General features: G+C 59.6%; 1 protein-coding gene across 2 annotated transcripts in view; it reads left to right on the plus strand.

Annotated features, from left to right (window-relative positions):
• Positions 1-4,473: 4,473 nt before the first annotated feature.
• Positions 4,474-19,392, plus strand: part of ADAMTSL2 (ADAMTS like 2) — a 31,514-nt gene continuing 16,595 nt past the window's right edge. For both annotated transcript variants that reach the window (XM_053558388.1, XM_053558397.1), the window contains exons 1-9: positions 4,474-4,660; positions 6,439-6,529; positions 6,984-7,126; positions 7,699-7,774; positions 8,680-8,782; positions 9,470-9,615; positions 9,735-9,858; positions 12,150-12,230; positions 14,570-14,745. In XM_053558388.1, the coding sequence (XP_053414363.1) occupies positions 6,440-6,529; positions 6,984-7,126; positions 7,699-7,774; positions 8,680-8,782; positions 9,470-9,615; positions 9,735-9,858; positions 12,150-12,230; positions 14,570-14,745 (939 nt within the window). In that variant the 5' untranslated portion in view covers positions 4,474-4,660; position 6,439. The remainder of the gene's footprint in view (positions 4,661-6,438; positions 6,530-6,983; positions 7,127-7,698; positions 7,775-8,679; positions 8,783-9,469; positions 9,616-9,734; positions 9,859-12,149; positions 12,231-14,569; positions 14,746-19,392) is intronic.

The raw sequence follows: 19,392 nt of genomic DNA on the forward strand, positions 1-19,392 counted from the left end.
TCAGGATGGCATGAAGTCGCATTATGACACGTGGCCCAAGTGGCTCCCGTGCACAGCCCTTGTGTACTGACAGCAGCCGGCGTGGGGGCAGCCTCACTGCCCCTTTTTACAGGTGAGCAAGCTGAGGCACGGAGAAGTCTGGGCACTTTCCCAAAGTCATCCAGTGAGACAGAGAGTTGGGATTTGAACCCACAGAGCCTGGCTCCAGAGCAGACAGAGCATGGCCATCTGAAGACAGCAGCTTGCTGTGCCTGGCTCCTGTGTCCAACCTCTGGGGTGCAGGGATGTTCCTGCTTCCGCAAGCCCTGGTCCCCATGGGTGGTCTGGGGGCTCTTTGATGGGTGACTGTGTAACTGTCCCCCAGGGTGTCCCTGGCTTGGGGGCACCTCTGGAGGTCACAGGCATAGGCCAGCAAAGCCCCTGAGAAGTTCTAGGAGCAGTGTACCCACTCTCAGATGACATTCCCAGGAGGCTAAGAAAGGAGCTCAAGGGTGGTGGTGAGGGGCCAGGAACCCCCCACCTCGACTTCCTCTGGGTGTCTCTTGGTAGACTTGCAAGATTTCTGTGGTTGTAAAAGGTCCTTGACCTTGGTCAATGGACCAGGAAACCCAGCCTACTGGAGGACAAGTGGCCTGAGGTGGCCTGTGGTTTTTTGTGGACTAGGGACTAGTTAGGGAATGATAGAGGGGGGCTTCTGCCTTGTGTCTGAGGCCCAGAGTGGAGCCGGGGGCAGGGGGCAGTTGGCTTCTAGCCTGGCTGGGGGGAGCTCTTACAGAGGGGCTCTCCTTGGGGCTGATAGCACCCCTTTCTCTTCCTCTGGGGCTGCCCTGGGGGGCCTAGTCAGCCACCTCCCAGCTGCCCAGATGGTTCCTTGGCAGCCCAGAGCCTGCTGGATGGGAGAGGCCTGGCAGGTCTGCTCAGGAGGCTGTTCTGGCCGTGGCAGGCAGCAAGAGGACAGCGGCATGTCTGGGGAGGAAGAGGGAGGTGGGCCACCTTCGAGGCTTCAGCTGGCTAGCCCTGCTTGCACTTGGTGCTAGTGTGGGGGCCCAAGTCCTCTGGGCTCTGGCTGTGGTGCCTGTCCTACAGAGCTTGAGCTGGGCGCGTCACCATGCAGAACAGGCCCTGATGTGACAGACATGAGCTCCCCAGGGAACGTCCAGAGAAGTGCTGCCAGCCCCTCCCCGCTGGCTTCCTTCTCCAGCTTGCTCCCTCCTCTCCCCGGCTTCTCCCAGAGACGTCTGCTCTCCTGTCTCTAAGCTCTTCCTCAGACATCTGGAAAGCTCTGGCTGGTGGTGACAATCTCCTTCTACAGACAGGTGCTGTTGCCAGCACCAGGGCCAGATAGCTCACCAGAGCCAGTGGGTAGTACGCTGGGGCTGACCCATGTGGGGGAGCCAGGTATCTGCAGGTCAGAGCACAGTGGAGGGGTGCCTCCCCTGCACCCTTAGAGGATGAGGAGGCCCTGGCATGAGGAGCTGCCAGACAAATCCTTCATTTATGGGGCACCTGCCATGGCTGGACATCCAGGACACTGAGGGTGCAAACCCTGTTCTGCAAGCCCCAGCAACCCAGGGGAGACAGTTCCAGCCCAACTTTGGAGAATTCCCAGAAAATGTGGCCTCAGAACAGCACCTTGGGGGGCTGAGCATGCTGAGATGTGTGCAAAAGAGGGGCTTCCGAGAGAGGGACAGGCGGGGGCTGGGTGGGGACCTGGAACCATCATTTCTCCCAGTGGCTCTGCAGGTGGCCCCAGGCAACTTGAGTCATGGAGGGATATGGCCATGGAAGCAGTGACTGCCGGGGCTGGCCGGGTCATTTGTGGGGCTCTTAAAACGTGGGACCCGGGGCGGCGCCTGTGGCTCAAAGGGGTAGAGCGCCGGTCCCATGTGCCGAAGGTGGCGGGTTCAAACCCAGCCCCGGCCAAAAAAACAAAACAAAACGTGAGACCCTTATTCAAAACGTAGGGCAAGGCTGCCCTTTCTCCAGTGGTGTCTTTCAGTCCAGCACTGAAAAGTGTTTTCTTTGTTGCTTGATGTCACACTTCTTTGGACTTGAGGACACTGGAGGGGTGAGTGTCTACCCTGAGATCCAGCCTGACCCCAGCCATCCCCACATCACACTCAGGCCTCCACTGAGGCAGAGGGCAGCTGCTGTCACTGGGTGGTGGGAGGTGGACCTTGGACATAGGTTGGACTCTGAAGATAACATTGTTAAAAATTTTAAGACCTTGGCCTTGGAGCAGTAAATGCCAAGTGCAGGCCCCCTCTGAGTGTGGGGATTCGTGTTACCATACTGGTGGCAGGTGTCTGCAGGGCCTGGCAACTTCTCAGGCATTGTGGACTCCTGCTGCCTCACTCTGGCAGGGACCCTGAGGCTCCGAGGTCACCTAAGGGCTTGAGAGAGGAGGTACCACATGCCCTTCCAGGAGACCCACCGTGGCCACCTCTTCCATAGGGCTCACACATCTGATGCATGCTGCAGGCTTCAGAGAGGCTTCCTGCCCTGGCTTAATTCTTCACCGTATTCCTCCTGAATCCCTAAGGGTCTATAGGACCCTAGAGACCTTCCCTCCCTGGTTGCTGTCTCCCTCTGAGATCCCTATGCCATGTGGCCAGGCAGCAGTTATGGTTCCTTGTGGGCCTTGAGTCTGGGGGACCCTGAGGGTGGGTGGGAGCATGGCCAGCTCCCTGCTGGAGGAGCACATACCTGCAGGAGGTCGTGCAGCGGGGGTGGCTGGCCCGGTGGGCCCATCTCCCAGGTGGCCAGGCTGTGCTGCTGAGCCAGGAGAAGACACAGGGGGTGTTTGTGTTGGTTGGCTATGGCGTCCCTCCCAAGGGAAACTGTTAGTCACCCTGGAACTGGCTGGATATAGGAGCCAGGAGAGCTCAGGGACCATGCCAGGGTGTGTAGGACCTGGCGGTCACCAGAGAAGAGGGCAGCAGAGTGGTGGAGGCTTCTAGAGTAAGTGTGGTGAGGTCATGGGAGAGGGACTGTGTGCATGTGTATAGGGTGCTAGTGGGTGTGTGAGGCTGGCTATGCCTGCACTTCTGTGCGTCAGCACTCTGACCCCAGGGGTCAGTGTGGACCCAGGTTAGGGTTAGGGTTCATGTTGACTCTAAGCCGCAAGGTTAGGGTTAAGGTCTTGTGACCAGGAGCAGCCACTGTGTGCCCATGTGCACCCTTCTGTCCCTAGCAGGAGAATGAACTGAACAGGACCTGTCCACCTGTGGGGTGGGGGAAAGAGGGACTTGGGCCCCCAAAGACCTGGCTGATGTAGGTGATCCCACAGCCAAGAGTGCTGGCACCCCAGATCTGCCACCTACTAGATGTGGCCTTGGGCATGTCATGCAGACTCAAGCCTCCATACCCCACCTGTGAAATGGGGACCTGAAGGCTGAGTGCAGCAAGCAGCAGCCAGGAACAGTGTTCTCACTGTTTTCCTGCTTTCCTTCCTGGGCCTTCATTAGTGGTTAGACACAGAGCAGGACGGTCCCTGATGGAGGGAAGGAAGAGGGTCCCAGGCACTGCTGTGGGCCCGCAACGTCTGAACTCTGGTGACAGGGGCATGGGAGGAAAGCTCAGGCGACCTTTTGAGGTGTTACCTTAACTTTCACCTCCACCCAATTTGGGAGTCTGTTTCTCAGGGAGAGGGCCCCAGTGTGTGCACGGCCGGCGGGTGGCCCCTTTGCTTCAGGGGCAGGTTTGCAAAGTCTGGGGTCAGCTGGGAATTTCCCAAGGGGCTTAAGTTGGCTCCCTGCCCCCTCTTCCCTGACTCAGCAGGAACAGAGGCCCAGAGTCCCAGACCTGGCCTGCCAGGGGCTACCTAGCTGGCCCAGGCCAGCCATGCCAATGTACCCTGCCAAGCTGGTGCTGAACATCTGCAGAGTTCCTTCCGCCTCTCCTGCTGGCCCTGGCCATTCTGGCTGTCTGGTCAGAAGGCCACGGGCACCCCTGTCCCCTCCCTGGAGCCCTTGGCTACGTCCTGGTTGGGTCTGCCTCAGTCCCTCCACTTGCTCAGGCCTCTGCTCCTCAGCAGGAGATTCCGAGGCTGGTGACCACTCCGGACCTCACCTTCCTGCGAAAGCTGGAGCCAGCTGCTGGCCTTCCCCCCAGACCCCTTCTCAGGAGCTCTGGTGCCTGGGCCCCACTCTGGGGCTCAGCTTTGCCATGGCCAATCTCTCTTGTGAATCCAGGCTTGCAGTGAGCTCCAGTGGCTCCGTGTGGCCACTCAACATGTTCCCAGCTCTGGGCCTGGGAAGGCCTGCCTTACTGTTTGCGGCTCCCGGGCTGCGGCCGGCAGCAGCCAGCAGGCAGCTGGGCCGGTCTGGCCGGGCTCCAGAGGCGCGGAGCGGGTTAAAGTGTGCGCCAGGCCGGCCTGCGGCGGCGGGCGGGGGAAGCGGCCTGGAGGGACGTGTGAGTTCCTCCCCGTCTGCCTGACAGCTATAAAGGCTGCCGCCGGCCCAGAGCCGCCACTGGGCTGCGCCCCTCCGGGAACCCCTCTCTTGGATGCTCTTTGAAGTGGGAGAGGGAGGCAGCGGAGGAGGGGACGGGCAGAGCCGGCGTCTGCACTTGGCGCCTCCTGTTCGGCGCACCTGGTCCGCCTGCCCTCCGCAGCTCTTGCCCCTTTCTCTACGAGGATAACTTGCTGACCCTGGGCCAGGTAGGCCACCATGTCCCTGTCTCAATTCCGCTCACACTGCAGCCTCCCAGGGTGTGAGATGTAGCCCACCCCAGGCCAGCTGACTGCACCCCCCACACACCCTTGGGAGCTGTTATGTAAGAGCAGGGGCTCGGGGGAGGGGGCCAGCTGCAGAGCAGGGTGCAGGGTGGGCCCTAGCACCCAGCCTCGGGCACCTGAAGCTCTGCTTGCAAACCTCTCCTACCTCTGGTCCATGGTTGCTGCTTTTGGACCCAAGGGAGGATGGATCCCTCAGAGCTGGGCCTGGCCCCAAGCCAGCCATGTCTGGGAGCCTTAATGAAAACCAAGTGTGAGGCCGGCTGGCACCTGTCTTTAGCCCACAGGCAGGGCTAGGGGCACCCGTCAGCCAATGGAACTACGGGGGCTCCTCCTGGTGAGGATGGGGGTGCAGAGGGAGACCTGCAGAGGGGGATGGCCAGCGAGGCTGGGTGGGCAGGCAGTGGGGGTGGGGTCTCAAGGACTCTGGCTCCCAGCACCAGGGGTGCACTGTTGCATTGTCCAGTGAGAGGGTGCCTTGGCATGGCTCCTGGAAATCTGCAGGTGCTTGTCCTGCAAGGAAACTCAAGTTGGATGAGGCTGCTGAGGAGGGAGGGGGCAGAGCTGGAGCTGGCTTCAGGGCTGGGAGGGGAGAGGGGTGTGACCTCTACACTTTCTTCTGGGATTAGCTGGTACAGGGATAGTCCCTGAGCTTGCTGGTTGGTGGCCTTGCTGTGTGGTTTTGGACAAGTGGGCTTCCCTCTCTGGGGTGCAGGATTGGTTACAGGCTTGGTGGTTTCTGAAATCCCTTCTCTAACCCATGGCAAGTGACACTCAGAACCTGAGACAAACACCAGACAGAGGCCACGAGAGGTCCTTCCTTTCAAGAAGGCACAGTCTGCGCCCAGAAAGCTGGAAGTCCCCTTGGTTGAATTGGACTTGCCACTGGCAGATGTTTTGAGCCAGGGGTGCCAGCCCAACTGGAGGGAGGGAAGGGGATGCTCCACAGAGCCTAAGCTACTGACAGTGGCTCCTCTTGCCCTCCATTCCACCTTCTCCCAGGACGAGGCTGCCCAGACCCTGGGGCTCGGCCTCACTGGGGCTCGGCCTCAATGGTGCCAGCTCTTGGTAGACACTGCACCCTGAGGATGCTGCTCTGGGATGGTGAAGCTGCAGCCTCCCCAGGGGCCCTGGATCTAGCCTGGGGGAGGGGTAGCTGAGGTGGGAGCCGTGGCACAGTCCACCCACATTCTTTGACCCCTCTGGCTGTCCCATACAGTTGGTGATGGAAGCTCCTCCTACCATTAGGCCAGCAAGCAGGTAAAAATCCCAAGGTGCTCTGGCTGAGGCGATGGCCTCAGTGCCTCGGCCAATGATGCCCTGCCCTTGTCATGGGAGCTGCTCCACAGGCCTGGCCCCTAGGACCTCAGCTGTCCCCAGTTCTCTCCACATTTATTCTCTAGGAACGGCCTCCCCAAACACCCTTGGGTCAAGGGTTGCCCAGGCTTAGCACACACACCGCCTGTTTGCCTCAAGCCCCTGGCAGGCATCTCTAATCACTTGCCGAGCGGCCGCTGCTGAGTCCGGATGGTGGCTCCCACTCTCCCAGCAAGGCCTGCAGGCAGCCAGGACCACCTGACCCCAGACAAGCTCTAGGCCTCAGCCACTGGGTGGACATAAAGTGGACTTTCCTGAAGTGCATCCTGGTCTGCTGGAGGAGGGACTGGCCTTGGCCTGGGGGTGACAGTGGCCTTGCTTCCTAGGATGGACAGCGGACAGCAGTATTTTCACTGGGCCTGGACCCTGCTGGCTGTGGTGACTGTGGCTGGGGGTGTTACGTCAACAGGGGCCACGGTGAGTGGAATGTGTATCTGGGCCCCCAGGAGCTGTGCTAACTCTCATATGGGCCCAGGGGTCCCAGAGCCCCCTGGCTCCCCAGAAATTGTTCTCAGAGCCAGTCAGAGCAGCCCTGAATGGGGCTCTGGCCACCCTGAGGCCGGTGGAGACTTGTGAGATTGCAGAGGCTGGCGGAGCCTCCCCTCCAGCACAGGCCCCGAGCAAGGCCCACAGGGGTGGAGCACAGGCTGGACCCCTGCATGTGCCTTGCTCCCAGGCTGTCCTGGTCTGGGAGTTCCATCCAAGACCACCAGGAGATCTGAACCCAGGCTGCTAAGTGACCTTGCTGGGGGCCGGCCACGGTGCTGTGTCCTTCTATCCAGCTGGCAGCAACGCCCTCAGGCACAGAGTGGGGCAACCCCATCCTGCTGGGCGCTCCAGCCTTCTAATGTTGTGGGGGCCTCTTGCCCAGGACAACAGCCCGACGTCCAACAGCCTGGAGGGGGGCACCGACGCCACCGCCTACTGGTGGGGGGAATGGACCAAGTGGACGGCGTGCTCCCGCAGCTGTGGGGGCGGGGTGATGTCCCAGGAGCGGCACTGCCTGCAGCAGAGGTGGGACTCGAATGTGTGGCCCCAAGGGGCTGACATGAGGGTGGGGCAGTGGACAGGAGAGGCGGCCCAGCCTCAACCTAGTGGCCTTTCACCCTCCCACTGGCATGTGCTGGGGACGTGACCTGCGATAGGTCCTTGGCACTGGTGTCCTGGGATCCTTGTGCTCTAGGGCACCAGAGAAGCCCTTCCCCTCCATCTCTGAGGGGCCTGGCCTGGGGCATGAACTGGGGAGAGTATGGGTACGGCTAAGAGCCTTCACTGTCAGGCCTGGGTTCAAATCTTGCCTCTGCTAGTTCCTAGCTATGTGAGCCTAGGCAAGTCACTCAACCTCTCTGAGCATCAGTTTCCTCACCTCTGGCATAGAGAGCATATTAGAGTCCACCTCCTATCTCTGAGATATGTGTGTGGCTTGAGCACAGGCCTGATTCACAGCAAATGTGGCTGTTAGTCTTGTTGCCAATCCCGTGTGCTGGGGACAGAGGAGGAAGGAGTAGCAGTGGCCGAGGGCGTCCCGAGGTGGGGTCAGGGCCATCACTCCCACTGCAGCTCTTCTCAGAGTGCTCTCCCCATAGGAGGAAGTCTGTCCCAGGTGCCGGGAACAGGACCTGCACGGGCACCTCCAAGCGCTACCAGCTCTGCAGAGTGCAGGTAAGGTCGCCTGGCTGCACTGGGGCCATGGCCCACCTGTCCTTCCTCAGACAGTTCTCTGGGGTCTTCTGGCAGCCCCTGAGTCTCCTAGATGTTCACAGAGAGATGGGAGCAGGGTGGATGTCTTGTAGGGGAGAAGCACATGGGGCCTGAGCTGAGGCGGGGCCTGCTGCAGGCATTGACGGCAGTCCGTGCCCACATGTGCATGGCAGGTGCAGTGACAGATGGACTCACTTCTACTTGTGGAACTTCAAGGGCAGCTTTGAGGTCTGGGGTCTCTGGCTGTAGCCCCACTTTGCTTTCAATATTTATGTATACCAGACACTCGCTGGGAGACTGGAGTCATTAGACTTCCCTGTCCCTATTCATAGATGGGTGGACCACACTTAGTCCATACCTGAACACCGATCCAGGGACCGCAGGGCTGTGAGGCTGAGACTCCCCAAGCTGGGGTCCAGGCCCTCTGGGCCCTCTGGGCTGAGCTGAGCTGTTGCAGTCTCTCTGTGTCTGTGGCTCTGGGGGCAGGCGCAGGCACCTGTAGGGAATTAGGGGCTTGAAGGGAGGCAAGTGGCACCAGCTACTGTGTTGGCATCATACAGTCAGGTCAGCTGCCCTCTTTGGATGGTGCAGCCAGGGCACGGGGCAAACTCATGAGCTCTGGAGTGAGACAGACCCAAGTTCAAGTTCTGGCCCCCTCAGGACTAAGCTAGGCCCTGGGACAGGTCTCTCCTCAGCCCCGTGAGCTCCTAGGATTTTTATGAGGTCGGGTCCACCCCTTCCTGATGCAGAGTGACGCCAAGAGTGTGTGCCGGGGGCTGCGGCCACTTCCTGCTCCTCGAGGACAGAAATGCCTTTGTCGGGCTGAGTTCCTCCTGGGGCTCCCTGCCTGTCCTGTCCTTTCCCAGGAGTGTCCTCCGGACGGGAGGAGCTTCCGTGAGGAGCAGTGCGTCTCCTTCAACTCCCGAGTGTACAACGGGCGGACGCACCAGTGGAAACCTCTGTACCCGGGTACCTGCAGCCCTGGGGACCCTGTACAGGGAGAATAGTGTGTGTGGGGCCTTTCTGGGGAGCTCCTCCAATCCACACGGGAGGGCAGGTGGGGTTTCCTATGCCCACCCCTAGAGGTCCTTTCCCACTGCCACTCGTGACCCATGACATCAGCCAGGATGGTTATAGGCCCAAGGGCCCTGCAGGTCTGACCTCAAAGAATGGTGGCAACTCTGCCACTTGCTGGCTCCTGGGCACAGGCAGGAACAGCCTAGTCGATTACAAATGGAGAGTTGCCACACAGTCCCATGGGGACCTGGGGTGTCCAGTGTGGCTGTTCTTGCAGGAGTTGGGGAGAAACAGTTCAGGTGACAGTCTGAGTGTGCCGGCCTCTCCTCTTCACCGGGTAGCAGGGCCCAGGATCAGCTGCCGGGGCCAGTGAGTTGGCTAGGCCCTGACCCTATGTGGGTCTCAGGTGCTGCCCCTCCTCACAGAGGCACAGGCTGCCCCTCATGGAGCCTAGACTGAGCCAGGTGACCTGTGTCTTGGACCATTTCTGCCACTGAGACCCCAGGCAGGTCCCTCCTCCTTTCCAGGCCTTAGTTTCTCTGTCTGCGCCACAGGACTGTCTCAAAAGGAGGGAAAGGGGCAGTCCTTGAGTTCCCATTCCCTCCCCACCTGAGACCCATCTTGCCTGCTGCTCGCCAGATGACTATGTCCACATCTCTAGCAAGCCGTGTGACCTGCACTGCACCACAGTAGATGGCCAGCGGCAGCTCATGGTCCCCGCCCGCGACGGCACGTCCTGCAAGCTCACTGACCTACGAGGGGTTTGCGTGTCTGGAAAATGTGAGGTTGTTAAACATTGTAGCAAAAGTACCATTGGTCTCACTGCACTCGCCCGTCTGAGGTGGTGGTGGTCCCGGGTCCAGCCGCAGCGCCCTCCCAGCTGCCCTCTCCTGCCTTTCTGCAGCCCATCGGCTGTGACGGGGTGCTCTTCTCCACCCACACGCTGGACAAGTGTGGCGTCTGCCAGGGTGATGGAAGCAGCTGCACCCATGTGACCGGCAACTACCGCAAGGCAGGCACCCAGCTAGGTGAGCACGCACGGCTCCGGGAAGCAAGGCGAGGCCGAGTGGCCATCCAGGGCCTGGGTGCTCAGCCCCAGCCTCCTGGTGCTGCCTTTCCCTGGCCCCTGACTCTCCGTCCAGGCCTGTGTGGGCTGACCTGAGGCTCTCAAGGCCTCTTTGGGTGGATGTGCTGCACCTGCAGGTACCTGGCTTGGGCATCATATTGAACCTTGGAGGCAGCCGGCAGGGAAGGGGAAAGGGAGAGACTGAGGCACGAGTCCCAGTCTCACAGCGAGGTAAGATGTGGGTCTGGAGGCTCAGCCCAGAGCTCTGGCCTTCCCTGGGCAGCGCTTGACCCTTTCAAAGCCCATGTCCAGCTCTGGCCCAGGCCTCATGGGGATGGGGTCTGCACATGTGGCAACATTTTGTCCCTTAATGCTCAGTGTGGGACTGGGTATGTTTCTGTGTCTCCAGAAGTGCTTATGGGATTAAACTGGGTTATCACAACCTCCAGAGGAGGGAAGGCCAGACAGCATTAAGCCCATTTTACAGGCAGGGAAACCGAGACCCAGATTGGGAATAAACTGCTCAAGAACCCTCAGTGAGGCTGGACCCATCCTGTTGGGACCGCAAAGGACCTGGCTGTCAGACCCTGGCGGGGTCCTGCAGGCTGGGGAGATGCCCTCTACCCCCGTGAGGGATCACTGGTGCTTCTGTTGGCTCTCAGAAGTCCCAGCAGTGGGGCACTATGGGAGGGGAGGTGGCACAGGGCTGGGCAGCCAGCAGGGCTGTGCATGTCCATCATGCACAGTGGCAGAGGCCTTTTCTCGGGTGGCTTCCCTGAGGCATGGGCAAAGCAAATGCAAATGTTTCCTTCCCCTCCTTCCATCTACCTGCTTGTGCGGCCTTCTGTTGGACCCAGGGCCACTTCAGGCAGCACAAGACTTTTAAAGCACCTACTACGTGCTAGGTGCTGTGGGTAAACTGAGGCTTAGTAGACAGTTCTTTGCCTGCGTGGAACTTGCCCTGAGGCCAGGGGCTGACCTGGGAACAGTCCCACCTGACTCTGCAGTGCACTTGGGGTGTCTGACTGAGCATGGCTGGCACGAGTTAACCCCTTAGTACTTGGCAACGTCTCTACAAAGCAGGCACCACCATTGCCAAAATATGCAGAAACAGGCAGAGGTTAAGTGACTCATCTGAGATCACACAGCCACCAGGGGCAGCGAAGTTGTATTAAGAAAGGCATGGCTTCTTGGTCCTTATCTCTGTGACTACTTCACCTGTGTGGCTTGGCATATAGGGTTGCTTCCATGTCTCTTCCTGATTTTTTGCCCAAGACTACATGCTGGTGGTTGGAACTGGCCATGGCCGGGTTTGCATCGTGGAAAGAGGCCGAATGCCACCAGTCAGAGCTCTGTCTACCCTTCCCTCACAGAGCCACTGTTAGACATTCACCAGGCACCATGTGCAGTTTGGGGTGGGGTCCGGGAGGGTGGCAGGCAGGTGCCAGGGGGCAGATGCACACGGGCTCTGCCTCTTCCTGGAAGAAACCAGTGAAATGAGCACTGACCCCCCCAAAACCCTTTGCCTTCTAAGAGCTCCTTTCCCACCTTTTCTACCCTAGAGCTTAAAAACCTGCCTTCTTCCTTATCAGTTCCCCACCTCTGTCCCTGCCCAGACCTTTGGTGCCTGTGTTGTTTTTTTGTGGCTTCCTCCCCACCGGGCCAGGCCATGGTGACAGCCTCTGGGCCTGCTGACGCACCTCCATACCTCGGCAGGTTCTCTTGGCACTTGCTGGTACTTTCCATCCATGCCTTTGAGTGTAGTGAGCCTTCAAAGTCAACATGCAGTCAGGACAAGATGGGATTTAGAAACAACAATGACAAGGCTCAGGTCCCAGCTGGGAGTACACAGGCTGCCAGGCTCCAGCCATTGCCCAAGGTCTCCTGGGTGATGATGTGGAAGAGCAGGACTGAAGTCTGTTGATACTGGCATATTCAAGGTCCCTGTGTTCCTTGGTGTCCCCTGGAGGGGCTGGGGCAGCACCAATGTGCCACCCATGGCTTTGGTAGGAAAGAGTGAGACTGGGCGGGTGCCTGGCAGGGTGGGTCAGCCTCTGGGACATCTGTGAGGGGCAGGCCAGCCCTTAGATAGCCATCCTTTGCTCTGGAGGTGGGGAGTACTGTCCAGGGCTGTCCACAGTCCAGAGGCAGCGGTATCAGCCGGCCTCACCCCTTCCGTGAGATGCCCTTCAGTTGGGGGCTTTGCTGCAGCAGTGACGGTGGGAGCTTTCACCACCCTCTGTTTGCCCCCAGGTTACTCTCTTGTGACCCACATCCCGGCCGGTGCCCGAGACATCCAGATTGTGGAGAGGAAGAAGTCAGCTGACGTGCTGGGTGGGTGAGCTGGGACTGGCGGCTGCACACACAAGCTTTCAATCATGGGGTGTCATGGGTGGTGGAAAATGGGCGCTTGACCCTGGGTCCCTTCCTTCAGGACCAGGATGGCCAAGCGGTGTGGGCATGAACCAGGAGCCTGCTATGCAGACTTCACCTCCATGCATGGGAGGACGTTGTCCTTAGAGCTGCTGGACAGCGCAGGGGGTTGTGGCATCAGGTGGTGTGTTCTCTGGTACAGGAGGGAGCTGGGGTGTTGGCCCCTGCAGGGGAGCGAGTGAGTCTGAGGAGGTGACACAGGCAGGTAGTGCTGACGGGAAATAGGTGGCCATTCCAAGGTCATGAGCTACAGAGAAGCAGAGGTGGGTTCCATGCACAGGTCTAGCTGGCGGGTGATGCCCACTGGGAAATTGGGTGGCAGGCGTGGGCCAGGTATGGGACTGGGTGGTGTCCTCTAACTTGGAGGACAGGCTGTATCTCGGTGATGACTTTTGGAAGGACTCTCTGTGGAGTTGCTCATTGCCCTGACAGTGTGCCCTATGCGCATCCCCAGGAGGGGCTAGTGCAGACACTTGTGGCCACTCTATGCTTGACTTTGCCAGGTGCAGGGCAGAGTGGGACCCAGGCTATATGGAGACGTTGTTCTTAGGTGCGTGCCCAAACCCAACATCACCTGGGCTCACTCTCCCCACATGCCCCATCTCCCTGAGGCCTCAGGATCCCCAGGTGCAGGCCAGGGTGGATGGTGAGAGACAGACGTGCTGGATGGGGAGGCTTTGCTGAAGCTCCTCAGGCTGGAATGCAGCCTCAGAATCCTCTGCCCCTGTCCAGAGCCCAAGGGCCAACCCTCAGTGTGGGCGCTTGGGGTCCGGGTGCCCCTGGCTCTGCAGGGCAGCGGGCTGCAGGCCTCAGGGTCTCTACTGCCCTCTGGGCTGCTCCCTGTCTGGAGCAGGCATGGCCCCCCACCCCTACCAGGCTGGCTGCTTTGTCATCCACTCGCTGGCTGAGTACAGAGGCCAGGGAACTCCAGGCTTTCTGAGCTGGCTGCGAAATTCTTGCTCTTCAGACAGATGTGTGGAAATACCAAGGACAGCCTTGGAGCCCTGGGGAAGCCACAGGGAGGAAGGTCATTACTGTCAGGAAACGGGTTTTGGATGAGGGCCTGGGATCGGCCCTGGGCACATACCTGGAAGCTGTGCCGAAGCCACCGGCCCGGCAGCTCCTCCTCACAGGGCTTGGACTGGAGTCTGTGGTATCTCCGAGCTCGCGGCACTCAGGATGCTCCACACACACGCGACCTGCTTGTCACCAGTCTGATAATAAATTAACTGCCCACTCCTCCGTTCAAGCAGCATCAGGAACTTTGGAAGCTGAAGTCCTCTCCTCCCATGGGCCGGTTCCTGGAACACCCTTTGGAAGATAGAGTGACCCCGAGTGCCCAGGCTGCCTCCTCTCATCTGTCCCCAGCCCTGCAGGATTTGCCCCTGGTCATGTCCCACAAACCCAGAGGGGCCCAGCCGCAATAGTCACGCTGGCTCTGGGAAGCTCTTCAGCAGGCTGGGGCACTGGCACCAGAGCTGCTGGGGGTCTGTGGCATATTCCTCCCTGTCCTGAGCTTCCCTCAGGGCAAGTCAGGGCCTGGGAGTGTCCAGAGCAGCTGAGAATGTGCCAGGCCACCCTCTTGCAGCCAGGCCCAGTGGTGTGGTCCTGCCAGCATGGGCAGCAGGATGTCCTTCCTCCGTTGAGAGAATGGGGTCAGCCAGCTCAGGGTGGACCCCAGGAAGGCCTTCAGTGTCACTCAGTGTGGCACTTGGAAGAGGCAACAAGGCCTGTCCTCATGTCCAGGTGGGGAAGTCAGAGGTGGGGCCTTGCCCAGGCCACATTATGGTGAGTCCGTGCAGAGCTGGCTATGCCACCCACTCTCACACCTGCCATCCGGTGTGCACCTTTCACAGGCTGCCAGCTCTCCTGGTCCAAACCAGGCCACTTGGTCATGGTGCCAGCTTGTCACTTTGCAGCCTCCAGCCCCTTCAAAGCAGCTGGCAGGAAGGACCCAGACGGTCCACAGACAGCTCTGAACAGCCGTCCAGACAAGCCCCAGGTGCTCATTTTGGCCGAGAGCAAAGCGCACTTGTGCGTCCTCTGCCGTCCCTGCCCAGGCCTGTGACGCGGCTGTGGACAGATGCGCGTGCCCCACCCATGTGGGGTCTCCTGTCTGTAGGGTCTTTGGGGCAAGATGACGGAGGGCCAGGCTGGCTGTAGATGTGGTGCTGAGGTGTGGTGCTGGTGTCTCCCCCAAGCTTGCCTAGCCCGTGTGACAGGCAGCTTTGCCCTTCCAGCTCTGGCGGACGAAGCCGGCTACTACTTCTTCAATGGCAACTACAAGGTGGACAGCCCTAAGGACTTTAACATCGCAGGCACTGTGGTCAAGTACCGGCGGCCCATGGATGTCTACGAGACTGGAATTGAGTACATAGTGGCACAGGGGCCCACCACGCAGGGCCTGAATGTCATGGTACGTGTGGGGGGTGGGGGACATGCAGGGGCTGGACGTTGTGGTGCATGTGGGGGGTGGGGGACACTCAGGGCCTGGGCGTTGTGGTGCGTGTGGGGGGTGGGGAACACTCAGGGCCTGGACGTCGAGGTGTGTATGGGGGTGGGGAACACGCAGGGCCTGGACGTCGTGGTGCATGTGGGGGGTGAGGGACACACAAGGCCTGGATGTCGAGGTGTGTATGGGGGTGAGGAACACACAGGGCCTGGATGTCGAGGTGTGTATGGGGGTGGGGGACACACAGGGCCTGGACGTCGAGGCACATGTGCTGCAGCCCTGGGGGCAGCGGGTCTGTGGGTGTTGCGTCCCAGATCTGGCTGCAGGCTGGCACTTTTGGGCGGGTGATCCCACCCCGTGGCCTGCTGCCCCACTTGGTGGCCGAGCTTCTCTGGGTTGGGACTTGCTCTTTCAGCTGCTTTTCCCTTTGTCATTCATCCTCTCACTCAGACGTCAGCTGCTTCGCTCAGTCTGCCGTTCACTCATCTACCAACCTGTCCACTCACCCACCCACTTGGCTGCCTGCTCTGTCCCACTCCTTAGCACAGTCATGCGTTTGCCCAACCGGCCACACCACCTACACACACCACCTCTGGGTTGGGACTTGCTCTTTCAGCTGCAGAGGCCCTGGGTGGCCATTTCCTGCTTGCCTGGGACACCCCTGGAGAGCTCAGGGAGCCAGGATAGGCCTGCTCCCACCCCTCGCATTGAGGAGTTTACCCTGCTAGTTTCATGCCCCCGTGACACTGTGGTGCTTGTGCCAGGTCCTTAGTCCTTATGGCCCCAACACTGCCTCTCGGGGTGCTCAGGAGCTCTGGGGTGGGGCTTGGGCCGAGCTGTCAGCAGGAGAGTCTGGGCCTGTTGTGCCCAGCTGGCCACATGCTCTTTAGAGTGGCTGACGCCCAGAACCGCGAGAACCTGGATGACTTTTCACTCAAGTCAGGTGACGTCAAGGTGGGCAGTTCTGTTGCTTGTGGGGGTCCATTGGCCCCCATGGCAGGAGAGGGGTGTGACAGGGCCAGAGCCCTCCCCCTGAGCAGTTTTGATTCCCAAATCCCACCATGGTGGGTGTGCTACCTCGCTTTGGAAACCTGGGCAGAGAAGTGAGTGACTTGCACTGTCCTGGAGTCGTTAGTAGCATGATTGGGTCTGGCCCAGGCCTGCCTGGGGCCAGAGCAGGCCTTCGTTAGCTGCTCTGCTGGGGGATCTCTAACTGGGGGTGTCCCCCCACTGCCTTCTGGCTGTAGGTGTCTTCTCCTGGCTGGAAGGGCTGTGTTGGGGGTTGGACCTCCAGATGCAGGCTCTGAGGTGAGCCGGTGTGAAGAGGGCTCTGCGGGCCGGGGTCTGTGTCCTTGGCATAACTGCTCGTTGGGGCAGCACCCTGGGAGAGACAGTTCCCTGAGCCCAAGGGACACGCCTAGGGCCAGGCACAGTGGTGGGCTAACAGCAGGCTGCCCATGAAGCTCACTGAAGGTGGGAGCGGGTGCACCCGCTGTGCTCTGCAGCTCCCTGCAGCATCCTGTCTGCTTCCTCCCCAAGGAGTCTGCACAGAAAGGCCATGGGGTGGCTGCAGTCGGCCAGGGGTGGGACCTGTACACAATCACCCTTCCTTCTGCCAGTCCCAGGTCGATTTAGCCTCAGCTAGTGTCTTGGCTGGTCTCGGTGGCTCATTTGGTGAGGTGACCATGGCCTCTGTGCCCTTCCCAGTCCAAGGCTGCTGTCCTCGCGCAGTCACCATCACAACTGGTCAGGGATACCAGAGGTGCCTTGAGGATCTGCAGGGCACCAGACCCATTCCTTACCCCTGGGGTCAAGCAGCATCTGCTGTCTTCGTGACTGGGGATGACCACTCCTTTCTTTGCCACTGGTCTCTCGGCACCAGGGAGCGTAACGTTTTGTGAAGTGGTTGCTGTGTCTTCCATGCCCAGGCGTCCGAGCTGCAGGGATAGGGGTGCAGAGCCCCCAGGGCCATGGGCCTACCTGGCATCTCCTCTGCTGTAAGTTGGTCTCTTTGTCTAGTTTCATGTCATGTGTCTCAGTGGACCGAACACTCTGTGGGCTCTTGGACATCGGGGCTGGCTAAGCCCCTGAGGGTGAGAAGGGCAACCTTCCATGTCCAGCAAAGTCCCCCATTTCCCCTGTCAGGAGGGAAGGGGTCTGATACAATCAACTTTCGCATAGTGCTGAGTGCTGTCGGGGGGATGGTGCTGGGTCATGGGCTTTGGGGCCCTGGCAGGCTGGGCTTTTGGTATTGAGTGTGAGGCTGTGCTGTGGGCCCATGAGTAGTTTCCCTCCCTACCACCATGGCTATTCCATTCACGTACCCCTTATAACAAGTGGGGTGACCAATGCCAGAGGCTGGCCTGTGACAACTGGCAAAGCCACTGTGTCTCTTACTTGGCTATCTGGTGCCACAGTGTAACAGATGCTCCCGGGTACCCATTACAAGTGGTGAGGAGACCTTAGCACTTCCTGCCTTCTCCCCAGTCCCCACACGGCGCCTCCCATAGACCCACCTGCCCTGTAGTCCACTCTGTCCATGCAGGCTCCTGGTGGCCCAGCCAGGCCAGGTGCCACTGCCCTCGGTTCAGTATGTGTTCTCGTGGGTCACTCTGCTTCTCATGCAAACCGGGGGGCCACATCGCTGGTGCTGCCTGAAACCCTAGGAAACATTCCTTCCTTGCAATCTTTTGAGGTCATCCCCAAGTGGGGCTCCAGTGACACAGATCCCATTTCTAGCCTGAGCCCCCATGCCTGGCCAACCCATCTCTGAGTCCAGATGGCCACTTCTCTCTACTCTCACTTTTTCATAAGGGCTCCTGGCTGTGTGTTGAGAGGGGCAGGCATGGGAAACTTGCATGGTGCAAGTTTGGTCATTGCTCGTGTAGCCTTTAAGTGCCCTCTGGCCCCGACTGCCTAGTTCTGGGGTGATGCTTCCATCTTGTGCTGGGTGACAGCTTCACCCTCCCCACCATGAGGCTTTGACAGAGCTTACTCAGTTCACCAGATGTCCTACAGCTGCATTCCCTCCCTGCAGGGCCTAGTGGCTCGAGGAAGCCTTTTCCTATGCTGGGTGCTTACCTGTCATGCAACCCAGTGACCAGGGCCTTTGTCACTTGGGGCCCCACTCAGAGTGGGCAGCTTCTCACGTTATCCAGTACCTGGATTGTACCGATAATCCCAGTGCAGACTATTCTGTCTCCAGAATTCCCTGTGGTGGAGGGTCTGAGGAGCAGGGTCTTCCCTATCCTCTCAAGGGCTTGTCCTGGCAGGCCCTAGACATTTTCCCTGGTGTGGGGCACTGAGTCTTTGCCAGGTGGCAGGTTTTGCAGGGTTGGCTCCCTGACCCAGTACTTCATCTCACTGTTATCCTTGATAAGCTTGCTGTGCTCAGGGTGGTCCAGGCCCCTTTGCCCTGCATTGTCCCTGGGAGCTGTCATCGGCTTGGGTCAAAGCCCCTGGCATATGCTGTTGTCACCCATCCCATGAACATGAACATGAACACTGTCTGCCTTTCCTTCTGAGAGGGAGGGACGAGAACATATTTTCCAGTTCAGTGGCCACACAGGACCAGCCTGAGGCCTTGCTGACGTGCTCTAGAAGATGTACCGTGCCCGTTGCAAAGCTGCGATGGGCCCCTGCAAGGGCGTGGGTGCAGGACTCACCTGCACTCTGACAGCAGATCTGGGGTGTGTCTTGCTATTGTAGGTGCCAAACGAATGCCTTAAATGTGGGGTCTGAAGGGACCACCCTGTATGCTCTAGGCAGGCCCTCACTTTCTCCATGGTTCTAAGAGCCAACCCAGTGGCATGTTAGCACCTGCTCCTAAAGTCCACACAGACATGTCGAATCCTTTATCATGAGGCTGTTCCCAAGGGCTCCTGTGGGCTGGCCCTGTGTCCCATGGGCGTGTAGTTCCTTCTCCCTGAGGACTTTCCGACTGGCTGAGAATGTGACTACACCCAACCTATTGGTCTGGTGGCCAGAAGAGGAGGGCCGGATCAAGAGGGGAGGCCCAGAGGCACCAGACAGCCCAGAGGATTGAGGGGAGCCTGAGATTTCAAAATTTTCAAGTATTTTGACTCAGATCCCCATGCCCCCGTCGCAGGGTCAGGGTCTTTCCTGTGCATGGCAGACCCAGAAGCCAACCCTTGCTCTCTGCCCTCTGGCCCATGGTGCATGGCAGGGCAGTGAACGGCCCTCCTCACCCTCAGCCTTTGATGCTTCTCCAGGGCCTGGGATTCCACAGGCCCTTGTGACTTTTTAACCCTGACCCTGCTCCTCCAGAAACGCAATCTGGACCTCTTCCTGAGACATCAGTGGTTCTTGGTTGGAGTCTTCAGAGAAAGATCAAAGACCCTTCCAGGGAGTGCCCGCAGGAGCCCGAGGCAGCCCACCACAGGCAGCTCTGGCGCTGGGTGACCCTGCAGGCTGTTTCGAGTGGAGGCGGGGCCTGGGCCTTTGCACTCCTACAGTGGCCTGTACAGGGGAGAGGGGGCTCTGGCTCAGAGGGTGGTGGGAGTGGGACCCTTTTATCCCTCAGGATTGCTGGCATGTGGTGACAATCAAATGTAGCTTGGTTTTAGTGGGCTTCATTCCTCAGATGGCACT

This window comes from Nycticebus coucang, chromosome 2 (assembly GCF_027406575.1).
Source record: "Nycticebus coucang isolate mNycCou1 chromosome 2, mNycCou1.pri, whole genome shotgun sequence".
Lineage (NCBI taxonomy): Eukaryota > Metazoa > Chordata > Mammalia > Primates > Lorisidae > Nycticebus > Nycticebus coucang.